At 36.5% G+C, this 11,211-nt stretch overlaps 1 protein-coding gene across 3 annotated transcripts in view; it reads right to left on the bottom strand.

The window, feature by feature from the left end:
• LYRM7 (LYR motif containing 7) overlaps window positions 1-11,211 on the bottom strand; it is a 43,576-nt gene continuing 32,365 nt past the window's right edge. Inside the window, exons 5-7 of one of the 3 annotated variants that reach the window (XM_055086739.1) lie at window positions 4,109-4,380; window positions 3,435-3,477; window positions 1-199 (exon numbers count right to left, since the gene is read on the bottom strand). In XM_055086739.1, coding sequence (XP_054942714.1) covers window positions 4,310-4,380 — 71 coding nt within the window. In that variant the 3' untranslated portion in view covers window positions 1-199; window positions 3,435-3,477; window positions 4,109-4,309. Of the gene's footprint in view, window positions 200-3,434; window positions 4,381-11,211 lie in introns of all 3 variants that reach the window. The other 2 variants (XM_055086738.1, XM_007122200.4) reach the window with 2 other exon arrangements.

Raw genomic sequence — 11,211 nt, 5'->3', positions numbered from 1 at the left:
TTGTGGTATGCGGGCCTCCCTCTGCCGTGGCCTCTCCCGTTGCGGAGCACAGGCTCCGGACGCGCAGGCCCAGCGGCCAGGGCTCACGGGCCCAGGCGCTCCGCGGCAGGTGGGATCTTCCCGGACCGGGGCGCAAACCCGGTTCCCCTGCATCGGCAGGCGGACGTGCAACCACTGCGCCACCAGGGAAGCCCATGTCCTTTAAAAATTATAAAACATTTAAATATTCAGGAGTTATCAGAATAAAAGTCAAGTTACTAGTCCCCTTCCCCAAATCTCATTTTTCTCCCAGACTAATTATTAACATTTAGCATGCATTACTTCTATGTATTTATATACACATATGCATATATGTGTACAAAAATAGTTGTTTTGTATCTAAGTGGATTCAAAGAGAATATATATTCTGTGACGTGCTTCTTTCACTTGACATGTATATATATACATATATATATATTCTACATAATACTTTTCAACTTCTGCATAATATCCCAAAGTATGAATGAGCCATATCTTCTTTCAATGTTCCCCTAAATTTGGAAATTTAGGCTGTTTAAACAATGCTGTAGGGGCTTCCCTGGTGGCGCAGTGGTTGAGAGTCCGCCTGCCGATGCAGGGGACATGGGTTCGTGACCCGGTCCAGGAAGATCCCACATGCCGCGGAGCGGCTGGGCCCGTGAGCCATGGCCGCTGAACCTGCGCGTCTGGAGCCTGTGCTCCGCAACGCGAGAGTCCACAACAGAGAGAGGCCCGCGTACCGCAAAAAAAAAAAAAAAAAAAAATGCTGTAGAAATTTCTGTACATATACCTGAGGTGTACATTTATTAGTATTCTTGTGAGCCACTGGGATACAGACTGAATAGTATGTTTATTTTAAATTTTGATGTCAATTTCCCTTTCAAAAAGGCCCTATAACTTACATTCCTCCTGAAATATATGAGTGCCCATTTTCTCACATGCGTATCACCTTTACATATACTGGATATGACCAGTTTCTTTAACTTTTACAACTCTGATGAAGAAAAATGTTTCCTTTGTTTTAACCTACATTTCTTTGACCACTAAATGGGTTAGTATTTCTTGTTTTATGAATTTCTTATTTATATCATTTGCCCATTTTTCTACTGAGTTATCTTTTGCTAAGTCATAGGAACATCTTATATCTTAACTATTTTAATTATTACATCGGTGGCAAATTTCTCTAAAGTTTATTTATAGTAGCTTTCACAGAATACAGACGTTTTATATTTTTATGTACACATATCTGTGAATCTGTTGGGAGCTTGATAGATTACTTTTTTTTTTTTTTTGCGGTACGCGGGCCTCTCACTGTTGTGGCCTCTCCCGTTGTGGAGCACAGGCTCCGGACGCACAGGCTCAGCGGCCATGGCTCACGGGCCCAGCCGCTCCACAGCATGTGGGATCCTCCCGGACCGGGCACGAACCCGCGTCCCCTGCATCGGCAGGCGGACTCTCAACCACTGTGCCCGCAGGGAAGCCCCGATAGATTACATTTTAAAGAACTGTCATCTCTACAATTTTCAACTGTCCCATCTAGGAACACAGTATGTCTTTCATTTTTAAGTTTTACAGTTTTTTTAAAAAGTTGCTTCCTATTTTAAAGTTTTGTTTGCTATACACACAGGATCTTTTTTCCATTTCATTTCTCATAGGTTACTCCTGATAGATAGTAAAGTTACATTAATTTTGTATTTATCTACTTTCACTTTAGAAAATTCTGCTTAAGAACTGGAATTTTCACTTCTTTGTTGACCTATGGCTTTGTGTTTACAGTGAAATGATTGGTTTTGTCAATGAGTGTAGAAATTCTACCTATTCTTATTATTGTGTGCTTTTTGGACATTGTACTGATGTTAAAATATGCAACTGAAGGCAAAATGAGGACCAACTTAAACACAATTATACTCAAATCTTAATTTCAATATTCTGAATTAGATGTTATGCAAACTAGCTCTCATATTTCCTTTAGCTTCAAATCTTTAGTGAAGAATTCCTCCCCACATATGCTTGCCAAATCTAAGTCTCCTGGCATACACCCTTTCTGACTTCTGCCAAAAGACTGTTTTACAAAGTCCTTCTGGGCCTCTGAGCCTAGATATCTGCAATTAGAATTTGCACCCACCCACTTTCACTGGGTTTCAATAGTCAAAGTGAAATGTTAGATGTGGGTAATTCCCTCTGGGAACGTGGGAAGCTTTTTTTTAACTAACTAAAAAAGATTTAATTAAATTTGACATTGTACCACGAAGAAGTCAGGCACTTAGATAATCATCATTCTCAAAATTTACTCTCTAGAATACTGACAATCTTTGTTTCACAACATGCAAAGAACTCATAAATTGTTTTAACTGATCTAATAAAACTATTAAATAATGTTAAAATTAATTTGAAATATAAATATATGCTCTTTAAGGATAGGGTGCCAAATCTTTCAAAATTTTATGACAGTGAAACCTATTGTTGATATCCTGGTGTATTACATAGGAACTGTATTGCATAGTCTTAAGGCACAAAATCACTATATATATATTTATATATATACACCTATGTAATACATATCATATATAGTATATATCTTAAAATGTCTAACATACTAGCTTCAATAAAATAAACATCTGAATGATTATTTTTTATTTTATGTAACATGTTAGTTATTAATCTCTATTGCTCCTAATGATAACTAGATTGTAAAAAAAAAAAAAGAACAATTTTTTGATGAGATATTTAAATTAACATGAGTGCAGAATGGAACAAGGGAATTCAGGTTAAAGAAAAAATAGTAGAAACTTCTAAAAATGTTAAATAATATTAAAACAATTAAAATATATATTAAATGTAAACTATTTTAGCCAACTTTCCTCAAAAGACATAATATAGACACTTACTGAAATAATAGTAAGTCAGAGAATTTACCAGTGATTGTGTCATGACGACCTTTAGCATTTTCTTATAAGGGCAAATTTCAAATCTGAAACGTTTATGTAGGTATAATTTCCATACACACAATAAGAAAGAGGCATGAGAGATAAAAAAATTATGTAGCAAATCTTTTGACCTATATAATCCATTTCACAGACTACTAATCTCCAAAGTATTAGGAGGCATTAAGGGTAGTCTCTGGTTTACTGTTACGTGTACTATGTCTAAGCAATTTTGATAATTTTATCTACTAAAATTAAATTATTTTAAAACATGACATTTTATATTGCACATGGCAATACCAATATGTTTGCCAACAAACAAAGCTTGCATTGAGAATCTCGTAAAAATTAAAAACCCTGTGTCATCATCAAATGGGAGAACTGACCAGTGAATGGAAGAGAACACACTGCTCACTGAGAAAATAGAATGGTAAAGATGCATAGATAAAAGAGAAACAAGAAGAATATTAAACACAGTTTTATAGTTCCTACCATTAGAAGGCAGAATGCCAAGCTGTTCTGTGATACTGTCAATCTTGTCAGGGATGAAAAATGTTAGAGAAAAAAAAAAAAGCCATTTAGATCTTACCGATTAAAATGAAGAGGGTACAGCCATATATTACATTTTCACAATAAGGTCTAGCTGTGGTCTAAGTACAGCTAATTCTACTAAGCCTATATTATATAGTTTGATCAAGGGACACTATTTCCTTAATAAATTAGAATTTCTTTATTCCACAGTTACCTTACGTGATTTTGACATTTTATTCATCTATCTTCAGAAGACTGATTAAAAATTTTCTTTTAGGAACAGAGATACACTCTATCTCTAAAAGGAAACTGTATAATTATTTGTTAGCTACAGGAATAATTTCAGTGCTTTAGGAACAAAGGCTGCCTTCTGTGGAAAGTTGGCACACACTGTGATTTTTAGACCAATTCTTTTCAGAACTAAACATTAACTTAATCTAATAATTTTAATCTCATAGTTTCATTTCACATGGGAAGAAAACCCACCAACTTGTCAAAACACTTCATTCTCAAATAGCTATGATAAAACCAAAACACTCATTAAGGTCAAACAGAAGTGAATATGATATACCTCCCTAAGCATTTATTTCACTTTATACAGTTTGATTTTCAGTGAAAATGAAATGTCTTCTTACCTAATGTTCTTTAGAAATACTTAACTATGTTCTGCAGTTTTCAGCAATGTTCTTTCAACATGAAACTTAATTATGAAACTATAATGCACTCAATTTCAATATGCCATTTCAGAGAAAAATATTTGCATTTCCAGGAGTTTAGCCAGAGTTACATATTTTAAAATTAAAAATGATAAAGACTTAATTTTATTCTAGAAAAATTCATTGCTTCTGAGTTGGTGCATCACAATACGGCACATTTTCTATAAGAAGGTCTTTCCTAGGAACCAATTCTGAAAGAAAAACAAGAAGAATATTTAACATCATTTAAATTAAAATAAAATGCAAATGCACTCATTTCCCCCTAAAATTTGTAACAGTAAATTATCTAGTTTTAAAATAAATCTTCCCAGTGATATTTTATTTCGGTTAACTTCTAAGGTGGCGTTCCTGATTTTAAGTGGAGACAGTTAATAGGACTCTCATTTCAGATTATACAAAAACATACATGACCAACTTAACCATTTACCATCGATTTATTAAATATAACTAAATAACTGACTAGAATTCAGCTAAAGCATGCTGTCAGTAGCAGATTACAGATTAATGATAATTAAAACCATCAACTGGGAACTCCCTGGTGGCACAGTGGTTAAGAATCTGCCTGCCAACGCAGGGGACACGGGTTTGAGCCCTGGTCCAGGAAGATCCCACATGCCGCGGAGCAACTAAGCCCGTGCACCGCAACTACTGAGACTGCGCTCGCTCTAGAGCCCACGAGCCACAACTACTGAGCCCACACGCCTAGAGCCCGTGCTCTGCAACAAGAAAAGCCACCGCAGTGAGAAGCCTGTGCACTGCAACAAAGAGCAGCCCCCCTTCTCTGCAACTAGAGAAAGCCTGAGCACAGCAACGAAGACCCAACACAGCCAAAAATAAATAAATAAATAAATAAATTAATTAAAACCATCAACTAGAAAATTAGTTCATGCTACCAACTATATAAAAAGCAAGACCACTTTCCTAATTTTAAGATTTCAGTGACTTCCCTGGCGGTCCAGTGGTTAGGACTCTGCACTTCCACTGCGGGGTGCCTGGGTTCAATCCCTGGTTGGGCAACTAAGATCCTGCATGCGATTTCAAATTTTACAGAACAGTGGTTCTCAACTGCAGGTGTTCTGGGTGGTCACACCAACTGAAGAATGCTACTGGAATTTAGAGAGGAGGAGCCAGGGATGTGTGGGATAGTCTGTGTAGTGCAGAACTATCTGTTCAAAATGACAATAGGGCCCCACTGAGAAACACTGTTCAACAACAAGAACAACAACAACAAATGCTGAGTCCTAGGGAAGACATCCTGCTGGAGTCAACTGAGGTAAAGCTCTTAAGACAGAAACTTTTTAGAAGAGCTGAATCCAGGTGAACTGTCATGATCAAAAAATGCTCACACCAAATTCTATGAAATAACTTGCCTATATTCTTCAAAAAGAACAAGGTCATGAAAGACAAAGAAAGACTAAGGAACTTCTCCAGATTAAGGAAGACTAAAAACATACACATACTACTACATGTAATGGTAGATGGCTCATAGGGACCTGCTGTGTAGCTCAGGGAGCTCTTCTCAATACTCTATAATGACATGTATGGGAGAGGAATGTAAAGAAGAGTGGATATATGTGTATGTGTGGCCAATTCACTTTGCTGTATAGTAGGAACTAACACAACATTGTAGATGAACTATACTTCAATAGAAAGATAAAAAAGAAGCCTGACTAATGCAATGGCATATATAGTCATCAATTCTAGAACTTGGAATTTCAGATCATTCTGATCTTAACCCAGTGTCTTTCCAAACTGAATATTGGCTAAGACTGGGCCATACTAATGAATAACACTTTCTCCTTATCTAGAAGTGAGTTGTAAGAACCACTGCAATTGTGCTGTTCCATTCACATGCATGCTTATCCCACAGTTCCCGCACAATATTTTTTTCTCAAAAGACACGGAGAATCTTATTGTATAATAGAAGAAATAAATAGAACATTCTCAAGTGACTGGTTTATTCATTTTAGGAGAGAGTATGTATAATGAAATGCATTTTTTGCTCAGAAATGATAAGGGTCCTCTCTGCTATTGTCAAACGTGTTTTCATAAACTCCTAGTTTATATTTTATTTTGGTATATCAATCTTGAGTACTTTACTGTCAGGTCATCATTGGTAAACCCCTTCCCTATGACAGTACAGTGTGTACTCAGTTTTGGAGTGTGGAAAATACATGTACTTGCTTTGTACCTGTAGTTTGGATATATAGTTGACATCTTTGTGCTTTCACGTTTCAAAAATTTTAAGGCTGTAATGAGGAGTCACATTTACAATCATCAATATATTCTCTACAATGAATATGCTCCCTTAATTAAATCACGATGCTGGAACACACACACACACACACACACACACACACACACACACACACACACACACACACACGATTAAATGCGATCTGTGTGACCTTCAATTGGACCCTAGACCAGAGATCCAATCCATTTTTTTTTTCTTCTGCTATAAAGGGCACTCTTAGGACAAATGGAAAAATTTGAATAACAGAACTGAATCAATGTTAATATACTGATTTTGATAATTATACTGTTGTTATATAAGAGAACGTCTTTGCAAATTTAGGAAATACACAATGTAGTATTTTTAAGAAATACACACTGAAGTATTTCTCCAGATCTAAACCCAAGTGGGCTGTTATGATCTGAAAAATGCTCATTTGGGGGAAAAAGTACATTATGCCTGCATTTACCTTCAGAAAATTCAAGAAAAAAATGAGGGAGAGATGATAAAGCAAATGTGGTGAAATGTTAGCATTTGTAGAATCTGGATAAAGGAAATTCGCATATTCTTCAACTTTCCTTGCACCTTTTCTGTAAATCTGAATCATTAAAAAATGTTTTAGAGATATTACTAAAATGAATTCAAAAGGAAAACTGAAGTTCTCACAAAAAAATAAGTGATCTGACTAAAGATAATGCTCTTATGAGCCACATGGTAAATCTGGCTTACTGAAATGAAAACCAGTTAAATAAGTATTATTTAAGCATTTTTTTATATCTCACTTGCTGTTACCAAATCTTTGGAGGTTTCACCAAAGAGCAAATTATAGTTTAGGTTTTAACTTATTAACAATGGCAGTAAATTGTTTCACTTATCAAACATACATGTGCTTACTTTTTGCTAGACATTACATCATGAAATGAAGATACAGAGATAAATATATAATAGTCTCTTAAGTACAGCACGGTGACTTTAGTTAATAATACTGTACTGCATACTTGAAAGTTGCTAATAGAATCTTAAACGTCCTCATCACAAGGAAAAAAAAATTTGTAACTATGTATGGAGACAGATTAACTAGACTTACTGTGGTGATCATTTCAAAGTATACATAAATAGAGAGGACAGACAGCAGAAGCAAGAGCAACTACAATCCTGCAGACTGTGGAACAAAAACCACATTCATAGAAAGATACACAAGATGAAAAGGCAGAGGGCTATGTACCAGATGAAGGAACAAGATAAAACCCCAGAAAAACAACTAAATGAAGTGGAGATAGGAAACCTTCCAGAAAAGGAATTAAGAATAATGACAGTGAAGATGATCCAGGACCTCAGAAAAAGAATGGAGGCAAAGATTGAGAAGATGCAAGAAATGTTTAACAAGACATAGAAAAATTAAAGAACAAACATGTAGAAGAATTAAAGAACAAACAAACAGAGATGAACAATAAAATAACTGAAATGAAAAATACACTGGAAGAAATCAACAGCAGAATAACTGAGGCAGAAGAACAGATAAGTGACCTGGAAGACAGAATGGTGGAATTCACTGCCACAGAACAGAATAAAGAAAAAAGAATGAAAAGAAATGAAGACAGCCTAAGAGACCTCTGGGACAACATTAAACGCAACAACATTCGCATTTAGGGGTCCCAGAAGGAGAAGAGAGAGAGAAAGGACCTGAGAAAATATTTGAATAGATTGTAGTCGAAAACTTCCCTAACGTGGGAAAGGAAAAAACCACCCAAGTCCAGGAAGCGCAGAGTCCCAGGCAGCATAAACCCAAGGAGAAACACATCAAGACACATAGTAATCAAACTGACAAAAATTAAAGACAAAGAAAAATTATTGAAATCAACAAGGGAAAAATGACAAATAACATACAAGGGAACTCCCATAAGGTTAACAGCTGATTTCTCAGCAGAAACTCTACAAGCCAGAAGGGAGTGGCATGATATATTTAAAACACAAGAGAAGAACAGGACCTACAAAAACAAACCCATAACAATTAAGAAAATGGTAATAGGAACATACATATTGATAATTACCTTAAATGTGAATGGATTAAATACTCCAACCAAAAGACACAGGCTCGGGCTTCCCTGGTGGCGCAGTGGTTACGCGTCCGCCTGCCTATGCAGGGGAACCGGGTTCGCGCCCCGGTCTGGGAGGGTCCCACGTGCCGCGGAGCGGCTGGGCCCGTGGGCCAACAGGCTCGCCGAATGGATACAAAAACAAGACCCATATAGATGCTGTCTACAAGAAACCCACTTCACACCTAGGGACACATACACACTGAAAGTGAGGAGATGGAAAAAGACATTCCATGCAAATGGAAGTCAAAAGAAAGCTGGAGTATCAATACTCATATCAGATAAAATAGACTTTAAAATAAAGAATTTTACAAGAGACAAGGAAGGACACTACGTAATGATCAAGGGAACAATCCAAGAAGATATAACCATTATAAATATATATGCACCCAACACAGGAGCACCTCAATACATAAGGCAACTGCTAACAGCTATAAAAGTGGAAATCAACAGTAACACAGTAATAGTGGGGGACTTTAACACCTCACTTACACCAATGGACAGATCATCCAAACAGAAAATTAGTAAGGAAACACAGCTTTAAATGGCACAACAGACCAGATAGATTTAATTGATATTTATAGGACATTCCATCCAAAAACAGATTACACTTTCCTCTCAAGTGCACATGGAACATTCTCCAGGAAAGATCACATCTTGGGTCACAAATCAAGCCTCAGTAAATTTAAGAAAATTGAAATCATATCAAGCATCTTTTCTGACCACAACACTATGAGATCAGAAATCAATTAGAGTTAAAAAAACGTAAAAAACACAAACACGTGGAGGATAAACAATACATTACTAAATAACCAAGAGATCACTGAACAAATCAAAGAGGAAATAAAAAAATACAAGATAAATAAAAATGGAAGCACAACTTTCCAAAATCTATGGGATGCAATAAAAACAGGTTTTCCTTAACCAACCCATCTAAACTATCTATACAGCATCATTATTTTGTTCTTTAGGCCATGCTGTGCAGTGTGTGGGATCTTAGTTCCCTGACCAGGGATGGAACCCAAGCCCCGGCAGTGAAAGTTCAGAGTCCTAACCACTGGACCACCCGGGAATTCCCTGTATCTCATTATTATCTTACAAAGTATCCTGAATTTTCTCTTAAAACTTCTAATTATAAATTGACTAAAAAATTGTTCAGATTCTAATTCTCCTACTAGAGAATCTAATAAGCCAACGATTTTTCTATTCAATTTATGTCTGTATCCTGAGTGCTTTCTCAGTGCCTGGTGTATTATAAATGCACAGTAAATATTTGTTAAGTAAATGAAAAAATGGCCAAATTAATAAATATGTGACATAGTTTATTTTTAATAATGCTGAGATGGAGTTAATGCATTCTACTGCCAGTGATACAGTGAATCTTTTAAATCTTTTAAATAATTTTCAACTACCAGGCATTTCAGTCTTTCAGCTTGAAAAATATAGTCACAAATAACAAACTATTAACATTCATAAAAGGATATCCATCAAACATTTAGAGAAGAGCTAACACCCATCCTTCTCAAGCTCTTCCAAAAAATTGCAAAGGAACACTCCCAAACTCATTCTATGAGGCTACCATCACCCTGATACCAAAATCAGACAAAGATACTACAAAAAAAGGAGAAAATTACCGACCAATATCACTGATGAATATAGATGCAAAAATCCTCAACAAAATACTGGCAAACAGGATCCAACAACAAATTAAAAGGATCAAAAAATATATATATATAATATAAATAAATACAGAGTCATTATGTTGTATACTTGAAACTAGTGTAGTGTTATATGTCAACTATACCTCAATTAAAAAAAAAAGTCTTGGGCTTCCCTGGTGGCGCAGTGGTTGCGCGTCCGCCTGCCGATGCAGGGGAACCGGGTTCGCGCACCGGTCTGGGAGGATCCTGCGTGCCGCGGAGCGGCTGGGCCCGTGGGCCGTGGCGGCTGGGCCTGCGCGTCCGGAGCCTGTGCTCCGTAGAGGGAGAGGCCACAGCGGTGTGAGGCTCGCGTACCACAAAAAAAAAAAAAAAAAAAAAAAAAAAAGTCTCCTCAGCTTCAAACAGTTCACAAGCTAGCGGAAAAGACAGATGAAGTGATGGGGTGTGCATTGTTTTATCTTTAGCATAGGACCTGCAAAAACAATCTAACCTTACACCTAAAGGAACTAGAGAAAGAAGAAGAAACAGAACCCAAAGTTAGCAGAAGGAAACAAATCATAAAGATCAGAGCAGAAATAAATGAAACAAAAACAAAGAAAACAATATCAAAGATCAATAAAACTGAAAGCTGGTTCTCTGAGAAGATAAACAAAATTGATAATCCATTAGCCAGGCTCATCAAGAAAAAGAGGGAGAGCACTCAATAAAATTAGAAATGAAAAAGGAGAAGTTACAACAGGCACTGCAGAAATACAAAGCATCCTAAGAGACTACTACAAGCAACTCTATGCCAATAAAATGGACAACCTGGAAGAAATGGACAAAGTCTTAGAAAGTTATAACCTTCCAAGACTGGACCAGGAAGAAATAGAAAATATGAACAGACCAATCACAAGTAATGAAATTGAAACTGTGATTAAAAATCTTCCAACAAACAAAAGCCAGGACCAGATGGCTTCACAGGTGAATTCCATCAAACATTTAGAGAAGAGCTAACACCCATCCTTCTCAAGCTCTTCCAAAAAATTG

Source organism: Physeter macrocephalus, chromosome 8 (assembly GCF_002837175.3).
Source record: "Physeter macrocephalus isolate SW-GA chromosome 8, ASM283717v5, whole genome shotgun sequence".
NCBI lineage: Eukaryota > Metazoa > Chordata > Mammalia > Artiodactyla > Physeteridae > Physeter > Physeter macrocephalus.
This window is presented reverse-complemented; position numbering and strand designations above follow the sequence as displayed.